Source organism: Pagrus major, chromosome 12 (assembly GCF_040436345.1).
Source record: "Pagrus major chromosome 12, Pma_NU_1.0".
Classification (NCBI taxonomy): domain Eukaryota; kingdom Metazoa; phylum Chordata; class Actinopteri; order Spariformes; family Sparidae; genus Pagrus; species Pagrus major.
Window position 1 is genome coordinate 21,248,212 of NC_133226.1, and position 18,731 is coordinate 21,266,942.

Below are 18,731 nucleotides of genomic sequence, written 5' to 3' on the forward strand. Positions count from 1 at the left end.
GAGACATTCTCCCCCATGTGCTTCTGGGGAAAACTCTGACAAATGTGTCCTTGCTCTGAGAAAGGAGTTGAATTATCTTCAGCATGTGTGTAATATATTTGACATGTCTCCATCAAAGTGCCTGCAGGCATCTCCCACCTGGTCTCTTTTTCACTTGCGTACAATCTCACTTGCTTTAATGTGGAGTCAGAAAGAGGAGAGCTGGGATTATAGCTGAAAATGAAGATTATCTTCATAATTAATTAAATTTACGGTTATATTTTGGATTTATTAGTTAATCTTTTCATCTATAAATGTAAGAAAACAGTCTAAGAGAGAAGATTACAGACTCCCAGATCCAAAGATGACGTCTTTTTAATGCCTGCCCAGCCCAAAACCCCAAGAGAGGAAATTTACAGTGATAAGCAGTAAATCATTGCATTCGAGAAGCTGAACCAGCAAATGCTCGACATTTTTTCTTGATGAATGACTTAAACGATTTAGCTATAAATTATCTGAGTTGTTGTTCGGCTAATCATTTCCACACTTGACAGAACCTAAAACAAGGCCTTCATTTTAAAACCTCTAATTTGACCACAGAGCTCTTCCTTCCTGCAACCCGGCCCCGCTCACTCTGAGAACGCTTTCATCCATAATGTCCCTTCCTCTGTGTGTTTGTGTGTACGTACAGGGAAGTGTGTGTGCGGCAGGACGGCCGGGTCCATCTGACCGTGGTGTATTTTGGGAAGGAGCAGATGAGCGAGGTCCGCAGCACTCTGGAGAACACGTCCAGGTGGGTTGAAAGCACAGCCAAAATCGGATCTTTGTAATAGAGGCCAGACGCAGAATATGGAATGCAATTTATTTAATTAAATAAAAGGCTGCCGCAGTCATGTAGCCGCTCTGTAAAAATATTTTCTCCTCTTCACATTTTGTAATCTGTCTCCCTCTCACACAACACACACTCCCTAAACACACATGCACACCTCCTGGCTCGGCGTCCTGCCACAGCCAGTCATCTGTCTGATGAATAATGGAGCAGTGTGCCACCCACACTGAGGAGCTGAGAGCTACCAGCCAACACAGATAAATTACAACAGACCTGTGATCATCCCTGACTCACGCAAAATCTCTAACATGGACACCCACACCTCTGGAGACAATCGCTGCCGGCTGATCAGGAGTCAGATCCACCATGGATCGGGCCGCAGAGTCCCCGAGGGGGTTGCTATGGTGACGATTGTCGAAGGTTTTTTTTCTGTGTGGCCTTGAATCAGTTGGATGTCTAGTATCACACAGCGTCTCTTTGTCCCTCCGTGTCTTTGCCTGCTGCTGTCACCGAGGGGGAATGTGAAGATAGAAAAAGGGCAGCGTTAAATATCACCTAAAGTTAAATGTGTCATGTGAAGTGCAAAGAAGACACGATAAGAACACAAAAACAAAACAAACCTGCAATATTACTGATTTTAGTGTGCAAGACTTCTTAAAGGAGTGATTGAAAAGGACACACACTGAATGAAGAACAGTCAGAGCAGAAGTAAGTGGCGGTAGAGTCAGTGACAGAGGAGTGTTGGATAAGTACGCTGTAATTTCTCTCTCTGAGCAGCAGCTCTGCCTTGAACTCTTTCAGGCTTTCTGTATTCTTCTCACAGCCTAACAATGCATTCATTGGTTATGTAGCAGCTTATCTGGGTGTGAATCAGCGCCTGTAATCAGCTCTGTACTCCACTTTTCTTTTATCTGGGTTTCAGACTGTGGTAGAGTTGAATGAGAATCATCATGGGAAGATTACTACCTTTGGTTCCATTATTTTGGAGGCAGATACACACATACAGTATCCAGAGATATAATCACAAACTGCATAAAGGCTCACCGTGCGCATGTGAAATTGGGCTGCAAGTAACTGAGGATTCATTTCTTTATCGAGTTATCTATTGATTTTTCTGGATCAGTAAATTTAGTTTAGTGTATGAATTAATGGGTGCATTGATAGGCCAGGTGTGTGTAGGTGAGAACGTTAGCAGGATTTGAACATCTCTCGTGCCCTTTTTTCTTTCTTTACATAATTATTCTGTCACTTTTTATGTGTTCAAACAAGAGAAACACTGTAAATAGCTTCCAGACTAGAGGGACTGAAAATGTGTGCCGGTATCTCCCTTTCTAAAAGACATTGCTCCTCGCCGCTCTTTATTGCTGCAATTCCACCAAAGTCATTTTCGTATAGTGCCCTTTGAACGTGTCCGTAACCTCTTGCGAAGCTGCTGCATTTAATCACGGAGACACTTCGCCCTGTACTGTACGTTCCTGCCTCAATGAGAACATATACAAACTGTATATAACTGCAATACATCCAATAGGTGTTAAGAAATTTTAACTGAAAACCTAAAATGTGAACCCAACGGTTGCACCAAAGGAAAAGTCAGAGGATCAACTAAGTCTTTAGGATTCATGGTCTTTTGTCTCGTTGTAATGAGCCAATTTTGTGTAATTTTGCTTGATAAATGACTTTGAATTACCACAATTGTCTTTTATCGATCAACTAATCAGTCACACTAATTGACTGATACAGTGCCCTTGCTTGCAAATCCTAATGAATAAATCTCATTTGGCTCTTATTAAAATAATTAATAATGGTAATTCTTACTACCGCAGCCCTTAACCCTAAAGACAAGGTCCGAGCCCTAAAAGAAGAGCTGAGTATCGGCCAAAACGTCGTCACTCTGAAGGTCTGAAACTCAAGGAAGCAGTTCACGCACACACCTTCACTCTCAAACGAGTCAATATCTGTTCCCAGCAGTGATGGCATCATTAGTGGCCGATCTGATTCCACTCTGCCCTTCCTACAAATTAAATTCACCTCTAGAACGTGGTGTGATTTGTGTCCGCTCCCTGACAACCTCTAGTTATTTTGCCTTTTTGTGTGTGTGTAAAATCACATGCAGTCACACCTCCGGATTTTTAGTAGCACAATCTCCCTGCTCACATTGTTCCAAAAAAGGCATTTATTTCACCATCAACTGCCAACATAAACCACTAGAGGCGAATTTCCAATGAGTCTAGTAAGATCTAAATTGTCTTGGATCTCCAACAGCTTTCTAACCCCTACCAACTCCTCTTCAGGGGTTAAATGAATCTAAAAGGTGCTTGGATTGCAGGTCCTAACTATTTGGGTGTGTACATCACAAGCCAAACCAGTTCCACTGTAACAAAAGCCAAAACAAGTAGAGTATACAAGATCGAAAGCAATGCTCCAAAAAATCAGAGCCTCAGTTTTCAAGCACTCTGCCAGACACCAGGGATATTGATTAAAATAGATAGGATCAGCTGCTGAACTTTCAAGTATATCGCTTCCACATCCATACTTCAAAGCCTGAACTCAGGCGCAAACCATCAGGGGGCATGTACGTTTCTGAGCCTTACACGCAGAAAAATAATGATTCAGAACAACAGGAGATAAAGAGGAAGAGGGAGGCGAGGGAGGATAGCTTGTAGAGTAGGGAGAAGAATGACTGATCTGTTTTAAAGAGATACCAGTCAATACATATGAATAAGTACTTTGTGTCAGACGCAGAGGAGAGGCGATGGCTGAGGGGAAACACTGTGAGAAAGGAAGTTAGAGGGCAGGTGTGAAGATAAGATGGGAAAGCAAAGCTCAGTGTGAAAACAGACAGATTTTCCCAGCATGGAAGAAGAGCACAAACAAGGATCTCAAGGGAAGTAGTACGTTAAGATGAAAGGAGGATCAGAAATTTGGGCAGACAAAGAAACGGCGGATGAGATCATTCTGTTGCTCCTTCATTACCTCATTTTTTTCCTGCACCACCTTGCAGCAGCCTCTCCAATAAGCCTTTCATGTTATTGTGGCATTTTGTTCAGTTCAGTTCAGGTCAGCAACTCTCTGAAGAGCCTCTGACAGCTCTGAGGAAGCAACAGGATATTGTCGACCTGAAGGTGACTGAGAAAAAATTATGAGTAGAGGAAATGATTGACAAATCACAGAGGAGTTTCAAAAGCTGTCTAATATTCATTTTAAAGACAGTTTGAGTCTTTACAGATCAACATGGGCCCCATTCATTTAATCACTGTTGATAACTTGTTTAGCTTTCTTGCCTGAGGGGCTGAGCCTGAGAGTGATCACAACAAGTCTACATTTTTTATGGCTTGCACTTACCTTTCCATTACACGCACAGGCTGTTGTCTCCCCAGCTCACTGTAAAGCTTTTTCCTTCTTCTGCGCAATAGCCCAGAGAGGATACACCAGCCTGCCTGCTCTGTAAACACCAGACAGGTGACAAACAAGCAGGAGAAATGTGTTGTTTAGAAGTCATTGCAGCCATTAAACAATCCCAGGTTGAGGAGAGCTAACAGCTGGCAGTTCAAATGTATTTATGATGCAGTGACTTGCGTAAAAGACCCCTAAAGGCAGCGCAAATTTTAAGTTCGCCCCATTCATATACATCTTGTTGTTGTGAGGCCAACATTCGAACGCAAACTACGTAATGATTTGCCGAAATAAACAAGATGAAAAAGTGACTTAGTGACGGGGATGAAAGTCTGTGGAGGCAAAGTTTCTTGTTGAATCTGCAGGTGCAGGTTGCTTAATTAATCGGTGTTGGACTAACCACGAGTACAGGTGGAGGCACGTTACTCAGTTTGTTTGTTACCTTGGGTCCCACTGAAGGCTGCGCAATTGTGATTTCCATAGGATGCTCGTGCTTGCTTTGTGACCATGGACCTATTAAGAAAAAATCTAGACACAGCGTCAAAGGCTGAGCCCCGTTCAATCCTATGAAAGCCGAAAAAGTTTCACTTCCTGGCAAAATTACCCTGATTTTCCATGGAGCTTCCACATTGTGTGCCTCATTAGAGCATGTGCACTTGAGACTTCAGCCGACCACTAACTTGAATTGGAATAAAACAATTTAACGGTGTGGCTCCTCTCGACATTCCAGAAATGATTGGACCGAGTGGCGCAAATTCTGATGAGTGACTGAGTCATTTCGAGGGGTTGTGACACTCAAAAACCACATATTAAAGCTGCTTCTTTCACAATGTAAGTTGATTGGAAAAACCCCTTTTGGGCCAGTGCGCATCATGTGACGTTCTTCTTACAAGATTTGGCCATTATGTCAAATTTGCTTCAAAGCTTGGCGCTGTTCTTGGGGGCTTGGGACTGACCAGCAATGTGAACTGGAAACCAGTTTCTCTGTCTGAAAGCAAAGGCGGCAGCAGCACTGGTCATCAGCTGTGCGCCACAGGCTGCTACTATTCACTATCCACCAAGTATAATCTCATTACGTAGCTAAAGGGAATGAATTGTTATGAATTGTCCCGGTCCGGATTATCAGACTTTGAACTTAATTTTGCTCCAATACCATTCCCTTCATTGATCTGTCTGTTGTCTGCTGCTAAAGAGGGGTACTATTCAGAGAAGTTAAATACTTGACAAACTGATCACGTTAGATGAAAAGTCAGAGGATCACCAAAGCCAGAGGACTTCTGGGGAAAATGTTGTGCCAATCCATCTAATAGTTATTGAGAGATCTCAGTCTGGACCAACCAACTGACCAACGTTTCCATCCCTAGAGCAATACCGCAAGAGAAAAATGCTTCACTGGTATGTCAGGAACGTGTTTGGACTGAAAAGAAGCCTGGATATGGCCACATATAGGAGCTTACAGCCGTGACTTTTCACATTCAATAAGCGCTATGTCTGCACTCAGTCCTCAAGCTATAACCACACATGAGCAAATACATACACATGGTTACACAGAGGCAGAAAGAAAAGAGACACAGAGAGAAAATCTGGTCTCCCTCGTTGTCCCGAGCAGAGCTAACAGGATCAGGCCTGCTGCTGAGACACAACATGACAGCTCTTAACAGGCTTCTCACTTCGACACAATTTCAACGATTTAGCCCATACTAGGTACCAGCCATTACGCCTACAAGAAACAAATTGACTATTTTAGGCCAAGATATGGGTGTTGATGCCTGAGGGGAGGCGGGAAGAAAAAGAGCACAATACAAAAAGCCATTTAGAAAACAAGGATATCGAGGGCTTAAAAAGACTTTTCCACTTGACACACAGCAGCAGAGCCTGTGGTCATACTGTATCGTTGGGCTTTTATTTTTGAGACTCAGAAAATGGGTTAGTGGACCCAAAAAAACGTTAGAGAATTATTTTAAAAGCTAATGCACTCAGGCCAGCACACTCAACGTACACTCACCAGCATGAATAATACATCAATTTAGGCTCCCTGGAAATAGAGACAATTACATTTTCCCCCAAATAAAATCAGCAGTCAGAAAAATATCACAATCATAAAACTTCTAGTTAACTATTTATAACTGTCTTTTAAAATGTACTGTAAATACGTACAGCTCACTAAATCATTGCAGAAGATTCACGTATGCTTAATACTGCCAGGTGATGGTTAGCTTCAGTCCTCAACAGGCAGATTAAAACCTCATCTGTCCACTTTTGACAAACTCAACCTACAAGCCCCTCTAAAACTCACAAATTAATACATCATTTAGTGTCTTAATCCATCGTGTTTAATCCATTCAAGAACTGACACATAACGACAACTTTGGCTGTAGGCAGATGTTTTACCAAGCTGTCTGTTTCCCTCCTGCTTCCCCTCTTTAAGCAGCAGCATGTATTAGCATATCTCATAACCCCACGTTCTCTCCATCTGTATATTAGGTGAGGGATATTGGCTCTCAAGACAGATTTACATCAATTCAGTTTCCCTCCACAGAGAAATCAATTGAAGGCTGCAGTGAAATTCAAACTGGTTCATTGTTTAACGGCATGCAAATGTTCTCACTTAACTTTGCTGAAATTTAAAACAAGGCTCAGAGCAGACCAGAAATCTGTTTTTAAAGGAACAGCTCAACTATTTTGGAAACCACACTTATATCATTATCATAGAAGCGATCAATCTCATGACTGTAGGTAAATATGAAGCTACAGCTAGTTGCTCTTTAGCTTAGCTTAGCATAAAGACTGAAACCAAAGGGAAAGATAAGCCTTGCCTGGGGCAAATGTAACAAAATCTGCATTCGAGCACCTTTTAAATCTCACATTAGGTCTTACAGAACCTCCTGTAGAAAAATTCAAATAGCCAATAAACAAACAAGATATATTGCGTTAATTTGGGATCTGTAGAGGTCCTTGTAGGCAGATTCTTAGCCATGCTAGGGGTTTTTTTATAATTCGAAAAACTAAATGTAAAACAACTGTAGGATAGGTGCTGCTAGGTGGATTCTTTACCTCTTGACAGAGCTAACCTAGCAGTTTTCCCACGTTACCAGCCTTTCTGCTACGTTAACCTAATTGGCTACATATTTAATGTACAAATATGTGAGTAGTATTGATGTTCTCATCAAAGCTATTCAGCACAGGACTCAAGAATAACAGCATCCCATTGTCCCTGGGATGATAGAAAATGTGTTTGGGAGAAACAGAGATCTTACCCAGTGCGACTCTGGGAAGACAAACCGAACCAAGCGCTAAAACGGAGAGTGTCCTCTCAGGCTGGCTACTCATTATAAGACCCAGGAAAACACGATAGGTTAAAATATAAATGGACAGATGGTAGAGGGGCGGTTTGCCAAAAGTAAAATCATGATTGATGGTGGACTCACCTTACAGGCCTACTTTGAACAACAAATCCGTGTTTAATTCGGTGGAACGAGAGCTAGCTAGCTGTTAGCAGCTGTTGAACAGCAGGCCCGTGGTGTGTTAAGCAGAACTAACAATTAAAAGAGCTAAAAGCTCACATCTAACGGAGCTACCAGAGCCAACAGAGCTTACAGCTAACAGAGCTTAACACACAGCGAGACTGTGAGTTTCTGTTCAGAGGAACATGATACATTAAACAGTGAACCACAGTGTAATGTGACAGAGCTTTTGAATGCTAATACTTTAAATTTACAACTGTAGATGATAATAAAGCAAAGCAACTACAAATTGATTTGGGGATGGTTTATAGTCACTACGGATGGAATGGTGTACAATGTTTTTCTGGAACGGTGGTGAAAAAAGTTAGCCTGGAGCCCTGGTTCCCTAAAATGTCAAACTAAAAAGAGGTCAAAATATTTTTTCTGAAACAAAATAACATAAATGTTTATTTGCAAGAAACAGGACGTTTTTGTGTCTTCACTCACTGAGATGCTCCTCCTGAAAGTTCACAGTTCTCGCTTCATCTTTGAAAAAAAATGAGCTTAAAGTTGAGACTGAATCAACATGTGAAAGAGCTGCTATTGCATTAACATCATTTGTGACAAACGGCGCTATTGTGCTCTGTCTCTGTCTACCATCTGTGGACAGTCCGGTGCCAGCGGGTGGGTCAGCCTCCCTTGGGACTCGGGTAGATTGTGAAACAGATCGAGTCTGTTTGGATTTATAAACTGTAGACAGACAAGGAGACTGAACTCTGCTAACGTTCTGACTGACAGCACTTAAACATGTAGGTACATAAGGACGTCTTGTAATTGTTCCTGATGCTTTAGTTATTTTCAGACAAACAAATGAAATGCTCATAAGCGGCGTTGTGTTTATGTTTGATTAATGGCTACCCTGACCAGGATTAAAAGGTTTTATTATCTCTCATTTATGGTCAAGGCTGAGTGGATGGACAAAGGCTTTTACACAGTAACACACACATTATTCGCTGACATCTACACTCAAGGCAGCTAGATGGAAATGTGGGAAGCATGATTCAAACAACCTCTGGCAAAAACAAAGTCAGCGTGTTTCCTCTGGCCATCCTGGTTTCCTCTGACAAAGTTGTGTATGTCTGCCTCTGTTTACCTGCTCTCTCTCTCTTTACTGTTTCACATGTGTTATATCATCAAACATCACATGACTGAAGGAGGATGTTAGATCCTGTTTGTTCTGCCTTGGTCAGAAAACCAGTTTTTCCTCTATCTTCTAACCACAGTCAATACAAGTATGTGTGTGTAGAAGTCTGTGTATGTGCATGCATGAGAAAAGGATTAGTCACCATCAGTGTGAATTGTTATGGTTAAGCAGAAAAGCCACAGCTGTGTACATCTGGATCCAGCTGTGTTTCTTTACTCTCACCACATCCGTGGAAAACTTCAGGCCAGTGATGGAGGAAGCTTTGTTGTCCCATCCAATTATTTTTTTTGGTACCCACTAAAGTTTCTTTGTATCATGAGTTGGGGAAATGACATCAGTTTGCAAAATGTTGTGCTGATGTGAACTTCTGGAAAAAGTTTTTTGAGGTCATCGTGTTTGGGTGGAAGATATTAAACACATAAAAGGCAGAAAATAGGATTACCAAGACTAGATTAACCCACAAAGGAAAAGCCAGGGCAAAGTTGTAGCCTACTGTATTCCCTCTCTGTTGCCTTTAAGAACCCATTAGATGCACTGTACACAGTGTGACAGCGTCATTATATTTTTGACCATTTTGTCGATAGTCCTAGAAAGCAACCAGTACCAGTTGCATCATATCATGTCCCACAGTATTGTATCATATCGTCTTGTCTTGTCTCGTATTGTATCGTATTGTGTCGTATCGTATCGTACCGTATCGTGTCGTATCGTACCGTATCGTATCGTATCATATCATATCACATCGCATTGCAATGTATCGTACCACGTCATATTGTATCGCATCGTATCGTATAAATTGGATAATAACCTAGAATATATCATTGTAGGTTAAGATACGCAGCAGCATTTAGAGTAATTAATGATTTAATATGTAAGAATTCTGCATTATCCCAAATGTTTTAAATCCACAAGTTTACTTGAGACGACAGCACATTTCATTTGGTCCCCTGCTGCTAATTCCGGGATAGGGAAATCAGAGAACAAGACTAAACTTAACGTGAATAAAACGTTATAACATTATCATGTCTTTGACTGTTTGTGCCTGACTCACATCAGATAGAATTTGATGGAGAGTTTAAAATTAGCTCCACCTTTACCGGCTGTAACATTAAAGTGATGAACACATTAATGCATTAGTAATCATGAGTATTTCTACTTTTGGTACCTTAATTGTATTCTGATGCTGATACTTCGAATGTAGGGCTTTTTCCTTGTAACAGAGTACTTCTACACTTTAGTACTGCTACTTCTCCTTAAGTAAAAGACCTGAATACTTAATACTGAACACTTGCACTGCAAGCTGGCTCCTGCATTTTTACTAAATCTTGATGCCCTTGTCTTGTAGAGTGGCAGTGTGCCAAATCCTGATTAAATAGCTATATTATTTAATTTGATACTGTGCTCAAATGGTGCTTGTTCATAAATTTGTGTTTAATCAAATTACCGCAAACTTAAGTAAAAGTAGCTGGGTCCCCACAGAAACTGAGGCCGTGGAGCTGATGCTTCAACTTTTCATGGTCGTTGATCCAGCAGTTTTTAACAAACACATAAACCATCAATCAATATCCATCTTCTGTGTCTTTCTGTAAGTCAGTGATTTAATTTCAGCCACTCCCGGTATCTCCTCTTTCAGTCCAATTAAATCAAGCTATTGGCACAACGTTTTGTGTAAAAACACTTTGGCAATTAAAAGTGCTTTATTTAAGGCAAAGAAAGGCTTTAGAAGAACATTTAAAAACGCACACAATAATACAATAAGAAAGGGAACACAGCACAATTAAAAGGAAAATCGCATCAATTAAAATAGGAGAAACTTATATAATACATTTGCATTTCCCCAAGCAAAAGAACAAGTGAGTTCATAATTTGGATTTTATATACAGTATTGATATGAATGAACTTATAAATGCAATGAATATATAAAAAATGTAGTGAGATACACAACAAGGATTGAAACAGCTTAGATACTGATAACGAGTATATAAAGTGAGAATATCTCACATTATAATCCTCCGTGAAATGATGTCTTGCTTTGATAAAAGCGGTTATATATTCTCTTTCCAGTTCACCAAGGAGAGATTGATTATTCTCTTTTTGTTTTGACTGAATTCATCAAAAATGTAATGTCGCCTGGTTCTCTGTCTAACCGCTGTCTTTGTGTCTCGGCAGGGAAGTTAATTTTAAGAACTACACTCTGCTGCAGCTGGATGAGGAGTTTTCTCGGGGACGGGGTCTAGACGTCGGTGCCCGCGCCTGGAAGGGAGGCAACGTGCTGCTTTTCTTCTGCGACGTCGACATCTACTTCACCGCCGACTTCCTCAACACCTGCCGGCTAAACACACAGCCCGGTAAGACATTTATGATTGATATATTATGCCTTTAAAGGAGTTTGGACTAGTCAAAATATATCTAGAAATATCTGGAATTGTTGTTCGTGCTACCTAGAATGCGGTGGTGGTCAAGTGAAATCTAATAAATGTTAGAATGGCTTGCCATAAAAACACGCACATTCCCATGAAGTCAAAACCTGGTTGTCTGACTCCTCTGTCTTGCTCCCTCTCAGGTAAAAAGGTGTTCTATCCGGTGTTATTCAGCCAGTACAACCCCACTCTGATCTATGGAAGTCCTGAACACGTCCCACCGGTGGAGCAACAGCTGGTAACTCACACCAATCAAATCTATCACCTATCCTTCCTGTTTTCTCACTCTCTATGAGCCACTTGTGGAAAATATCATACTCACTGCTGTGCTACATTGCTGCAAGGTGCAGAAATATTTCCCTCTCCAGCTGCCAGGTGTTCAATCCACAGAAACACGCTGGTGTTGAAGTGGCTCCTGTGTGTGTTGAGCTGATATATTTCTGTTTATAAACTCTCAGTTCTTTCCTCTGCAGGTAATCAAGAAAGACACAGGGTTCTGGCGGGATTTTGGTTTCGGCATGACCTGCCAGTACCGGTCCGACTTCATAAACATAGGTAAATATTACAGAGCAACAACATTTACAGCGCAGCATGCACTGCAGTCATACCCATCACCACATTTTAGCAATGCAGGAATATATAAACAGTTGCTCTTTGGGGGTTGATTATCTGAGCAGAGGCAGAGGCGTTACATAACGCAGGGTAAAAATGGTCTTCCTGGAAGGCTACCAAGATATGTGCAGTGCTATGTTAATGGTGCCATAGCTTAATGGATATGAGAAACATCAGAACACAAATGGTTCAATATTACATTACTGTTCTTAACTGGGGGGAGATTTTATTACATTACTCTGCATGAAACAGCTCTGAGCGACAGCAGCAGCATACATTAGCATATCTCAGCCACGCGTCCACTCCCCTTTGTGTATTCGGTGAGGGGTTTTGGCTCTCTAGACAGATTTACATCAATTTAGTTTCCCTACGAAGTGAAATCAATTAAAGGCTGCAGTGAAATTTTAAGTGGTTTACAGTTTTAGGGCCCACACACATAAGCCTGAAAATGTTCTCACTTAACTGTGCTGCAATGACGAACAAGGATGTGAAAAGGCCAGGTCTGTTTGGGAGGAATAGTTTAACATTTTGGGCAAAAACACTTTTTCACGTTCTTGCCAAGAGATATATGGAGGTAGAGCTGCAACGATTGGTAGATTAATCACGTTTGTCAAGAATGATCTGTTTTGGGTCGGGTTTTTTTTTAGAAAAAAATTCCAAATTCTCCAATTCCAGCTTCTTAAATGTGAATATTTTCTGATTTCTTTAATCCTCTGTGCCAGTAAACTGAATATCTTTGGGTTGTGGACAAAAAAAAAGACATTTGAGGAAGTCATCTTCCTTAAATGATACTTGTCATGTAGAACACAATGTATCAAGTTTACTGGGTCTCTCTATTCCTTCCTGTACCAAAAGGCGTACCGCAGTGTTCCGTACTTGGACCACTTCAGTTCTCTATATTATAAATAATCTCTGATAATTTATCAAACGCTGCTTTCTATTTTTATGCAGATGATACAGTTATCTATTGCTCATCTCTTTCAGTAGTACAAAAGAGTCTACCTTTGATGTTGTTAGTCACATTTAATTAAACTTAAACTGGTTTTAAATGCAGATATGTTGAAATCCGGGGTAATCCCAGTAGCTCAGCTGGTAGAGTATGTGCCCCAGAGGCTGTGTTCTCACCGCAGCGACCCAGGGTTCGAATTGTGACATTTGGCTTTTGATCCTCTCTCTCTCCCCTGTCCTGTAAACTCTTCAAACTATCCTGTCAAATAAAGGCACTAAAAAGCCCCAAAAAATAAAAATAAAATGTCCAAATTCATGATATTTTAAAATGGCAAAAATCTACCAACAGATCTTCCTAAGATCTCAACTGTCTTGGGCTTTGGAAAAAAACAAAAAAAAAACATTTTTCACCATTTTCTGACATGATATGGACCAAACAACTATTCAGTTAATAAAGACAAAATAATCAACAGGTTAATTGATAATGAAAATAATGGTTAGTAGCAGTCCTAAATGCAAGAACATGTATTTATGTATGCTTGTAATGTAATGTAGTGTGTTGAATTGAATTCACTTTTGATTTACATGATTACATGAAAATTTTCTTTTTAAGGACCCTCAAAAGATTAGTTGTTGCTTTGGTAACAGCTAATGACGATCCTAAAAAAATAAAGCGAGATTGATAGAAGTCAGTATGTAGTTTAAGCCAGCAGAGGCTTAGTTTAGCTTAGCTTAGCATAAATACTGAATTTAGGGGAAACAACTAGCCAGGCTCTCTCCAAAGATAAAAACATTCACCTACCAACGCCTCTAAAACTCACTAGTTATCACGCTACATGTTGAGATAGTCGAAAACAACAGCATTCGTCACAGCAAACTAACTAAACTCAACCAAATAACAAATTTGTTTACGAGGAAGTGGCAAAGTCCAAAGAACAGAAAGACTGCTGTCATGTCCCTGTCTTTTTAACACCACATTCATTCCCTAACCTTAACCAAGTGGTCATTTTAAAACCAAACCGTGATCTTTCTGAAAATGTTACCAAATTGTTTTGTGCTAGATGAGAAAACACATGCTGTTTTTACAGCAAAAGAATGAGCACATTTTCGGTGATTTATTGTGATTTTAATCTGTGTAAAAACGACTTTTCCTGGCATGGTGCACTGACTTCCTGTGAAACCACATTTATCAGGTTTTTGTTTTTTATACAGATCGAACAAACAAGATATAACATGTTAATCATTGAGTTTTAGAGATAGGTGGATTTTTGTTGTGTTTATGCAAAGCCAGATTATCTGTTTACCTGTTTCTAGACTTCATGGTAAACTAGCAACCGTCTGGCTGCAGCCTCACATTTACCGCACAGACATATCGACATTATCAACTAGCTCATGACAAGAAATGAAAATAGGTGTTTCCCCAAAACGTCAAACTTTTTCTTTAAAAGCTGATTAAGTTGTGCATTTTTTTGTTCTACAGAAATAATGCAGGATGTTATTTAGGCCACGAGTGCTCGAACAAAAGCAAATGAACAATTTATCTGTTGGGTTCAAATTCCTGTCTTATCTCTGTTTAGCCCTGGAGCGTGAGTTAAAAAAGAAAGACTGAGAAAGACAGAATAATTAAAACTGAAACTGCAGAGAGACGCAAAGTGTGAGCAGAAGCAGACGTGATGAGTTCAGATGTCTGGAGCTGCGGGTTAAAACATGCCTGGTCAGAAAGTGTTTAGCGGTACATAACATCAGTCCCCACTGCCTCCTCATGAAACAACAAATCAGGCAGTGAGGAGAGAAACTGATTATGATCACACACTGTAGACTCTAATCAGGATTCACAATCAGCATTCCTTGAAGAGGTAGTGAACGCAGCTCTGACAACATCAATTGCTTCGTAATGTTCGCATATCAAAAGGAATTTTTTTTTTACATAACAACACGTCCCATGACGTTATAATGAAGTTTAATGTTATCCTACATTCTGCTTTTCTTGTCTCTAGGAGGTTTTGACATCGACATCAAAGGCTGGGGTGGAGAAGATGTCCACCTGTACAGGAAGTACCTCCACAGCAACCTCCTCGTGGTCCGGGCACCGTCGCGAGGCTTGTTCCACCTGTGGCACGAGAAACACTGCGCCGATGAGCTTCCACCAGACCAGTACCGCATGTGCATGCAGTCCAAGGCCATGAACGAGGCCTCGCACGGCCAGCTGGGGATGCTGTTCTTCAGGCAGGAGATCGAAGCTCACCTCCGCAAACAGAAGCTACAGCAAAACTCAAACCCCAAGAAGACATAAAGTGCTGGTTGAACTATGATCACCACGACGACTGCAATCAGTTGAACAACTGATCTGAACTATGTCAAATTTTAAAGGAATAGTTCAACATTTTTGTAAAAATGCTTATTCACTTTCTTGCCGAGAGTTGAACGAGAAGTTTCCCCTCTCATCTTTGTACTCGAGATAAGTAGCTAGAGCCAGTAAGTGATTAGCTTAGCTTAGCATCAAGTAGGGGCGGACTGGGTATAATAATTCAGGTCAATCTCCACATTTACTCTATTTAAAAGTATTTTGTTGAATACATTTTTATGTTAATGGTTTGTACCAGTATCATATATTTTACTTTTAGTTTAAAAACATCCAAAATAGTCTAAGTGTAAAAAAGGTGGTTATGTGCTGGACTATTTCTTGACCAAAATAGTCAATAAATAGAAAGAAAAAAGATTTGGTTTTACTTTTGTTAGAGTCAGCACCATATTTAGCATACAGATAAGATGTGGTAAAAAAACTTGTCATCTACCTCCCTGCAAGAGAGTGAATAGGTATATTTCCCAAAATGTTGAACTTTTCCTTTCATGAAACAATGTGAAGACTTTTTAAAACTTTTTTTCAAGGACTCGGAGCACTTAGTTGCTCGGGGAAGGACAACATAAAATAAAGATGACTCAGAACTGAACTGCTTGAGGAGCTCATCTTTAGAACTGGAGTGGACGTTTTCAACAGATCTCCAGTCTGAAGCATCCGTCTGTAGTTTATTGTCCATTTGTAATTTTTTCTTTGTAACTGCAGCAAGGCCTTTCAGAAAGAAAACAGAAGCTACATTTGAGCTATGAATTCTCTCTGAACCGTGCCTCCTGTGAATAAAACCCAGTCCGTCTCCTCAGGATGCTCAGTGAAAATTGAACCGACCCACAAGTTTTTATATGTAGGGAAACAGAGCCACCTAGTGGAGTGAAAGTGACCAGCATGTTGGCCAATAAACAATGAAGGACTCGTTTAAAGCCTGGAATGGCCTTGTAACACTTTTTTTTAATATAAATTATTGATCAGTAACCCTCATTCCTTAATTTATGTTTGTTATTATTTTGTAAATGCCATCATTTATAAGAATTTGGATATCTGATGCAGTATTCTGTGTGGACCGAAGTGGGAATGATGCTGAGAAGAAAAACGTGTTTTTTTCCCCCCTCAAACGCCTTATAAGTATGAGACGTATGTATTTATGCCCAAAATATGTCTAAAGATAGGTTTATTTTTTAAATGGTTAATTTAATTGTAGATTAATTTGTGTGTTTTTATCTCATAACTAATCTGTGGACACTTAACGGATAGATAAAGGAAAACAATAATTGACTTACAGTGATTTTGTTCACTGTCCTGACACTGACGACGACTTATCTTCAGTCAGAACGAGACTATTGGTCTTTATATTTTTGTTTCTGTCAATCAGATGTGACTCTTGTGTGCCTTGTCATACACACAGAGCATTAATGAAGAGATAATGTGACATTACATGTGTTACTCCACAGTCACAGTAACTGGAGATGTTCTTGGTGTAGAGATAAAACTGCCTTGATGGTTACTGTATATTGTTTTCATACAGTCGCCCATAACTCTCGTCCCAGCACTTCTTCAGTCGGTCAGAACGAACTGTACTTTTGGTGGACGACCAAAGATGTAAAAAAAGGCACTTTTGCAAACATGTTTTTATTATTTGCCATTGAAATATTCCTTGTAATGATGCATCGAATGACTTTCTCGACAGTTCAAGTTATTTTTTCACTTCATGTAAATGAGTTGAATAAAACATTTTTGTGCATCGTGTGTATTTTATTATGATGTGTTTATGTCACCTGCTTCCAGCTGTAAACATCACACACACATCATTCTCAAGTTAAAGAAACAGCCCAAATGCCAGAATAAATGTTGGCAATGTACGTTTTGCATGTTTTGGCTCAAAATACCCAAATACATTATGGTCAACATTTAATCCTGGCAACCAGGCTCAAATAAAAGTATTTTTATTACTTTTGTTTCTCAGCTGGCTAACCATTATGATACATGGTAATACATAAATGTTATGTAGTTACCTTTATTTGGTGCTAATGGACAAGTTCAGGGAGAAATGTATGGAGACCTAAAGTGTTCAATATTGAATAAATTGATGAAAAATAATCACATAAAGAAATGTGGATAGAAAGTGTAATATGACCATGAAAATCATTATGATAAATGTTATATAACTGCTTATTTTCATGACAATGATTTTTTTTTTTAAAGTATGTTTTCCCTAGTGTTTTCAAGCTCATGATTTGTGTCATTATGACATTTTAAATCACAAAGTCTGCGAGAAAACACATTTCAGGCCTCCATACAAAAGCTCTGTTTCTTAAGACATTAACAAAAAAAAAAGAACACAAAAATAAAACACAGAATCAGAATAAGTAAAACCTGAACACTATCACCTTCATGAATGTCGGATTTATTGCAGGACTTTGGTTTTGGCTAGGTGTACCTAACAAACTCAGTGTACAATATGAGGTGGAAATAAATAATTTAATATTTCTGAAGTTTTTGGAGCTATTATTTATTGGTATTCATCACAACTGCCAATATTTTTTAAATTATTTTATTAGTGTAATTTAACCTCCACAGCACTAGATGGAGCCAGTGAGCTGATATCAATGACAGTTATGATAACAGCTGACCTACCATCCTCTTTGTTCCATGGTGACATTAATGATGATGATTAAATTGATTAGTATGCTTTGACTGAGGCATTCAATTACAGATTAGTGTATATAAACATTATCACAACAAATGGGGTCAATGTATAATTTGATGTTTTCCCAGTAAATTAGCCCAATTTCCCATCGGATAAATAACTTCTGGGGGTTAGTGAACAAGTGGCTTTTCAAAATTCCCCGGCTGATTATTTTTCACTGTACAGGCCAGAGTCAATCAAATAAGATATGAAGTTAATGAGTCATCATGACATTTGAAAGGGAATGCGTCCTTGGTTTCAAAACTGACAACAACAATAACAACATGCTGTAGAAGAAATATACATATGACATGAGGTTTATTATCCACAGAAATGCTGCACAGGCTCATGCAGATAAAACTCTGTCATTCTCATCCAAGTAACCAATGCATATTGAAGCAGGCCTACAATAAACAGCTAATATCAAATTGAGGTTTTGCCCCAGTTGTGACGTCAGTAGATCCTTTACATGACTCTGTGATTCGTCACCTGTTTTCTCAGCAGCGAGCCTTAATCTATACATTTCCATAAACCTATAGGTTCACATGCTGAATGCAAATGAATGCAAAAATAAAAAATAAGAATTACAAATAACAAGGCATGAATAAAACCATATAATTAAGCTATAAAAGCTATGCAAATTCAAATACAGAGATGGTCTTCAATATGACATAAAGGTTGATACACTCAGGGTCTATTGATTTGTAGACTTGTGCACATTTCAGCAGTTCCTTTGCAGATATTAAGTCATGGATTTACAGTACAGTCTGGATTAATGCCAGAGTCTTTCTTGTCAAAGCTTACCAACTTCCTGGAGTCTCCGCTGGTTGCTCGGCAACCATACAAGTCTCCCGGAAGTAACTG

The 18,731-nt window shown here is 39.6% G+C and overlaps 1 protein-coding gene across 1 annotated transcript in view; it reads left to right on the forward strand.

The window, feature by feature from the left end:
* Positions 1-16,927, forward strand: part of csgalnact1a (chondroitin sulfate N-acetylgalactosaminyltransferase 1a) — a 34,096-nt gene extending 17,169 nt beyond the window's left edge. The window contains exons 4-8 of the mRNA XM_073477333.1: positions 671-772; positions 11,018-11,196; positions 11,412-11,506; positions 11,742-11,823; positions 14,826-16,927. Coding sequence (XP_073333434.1) covers positions 671-772; positions 11,018-11,196; positions 11,412-11,506; positions 11,742-11,823; positions 14,826-15,121 — 754 coding nt within the window. The 3' untranslated portion in view covers positions 15,122-16,927. The remainder of the gene's footprint in view (positions 1-670; positions 773-11,017; positions 11,197-11,411; positions 11,507-11,741; positions 11,824-14,825) is intronic.
* The last annotated feature ends 1,804 nt before the right edge of the window (positions 16,928-18,731 follow it).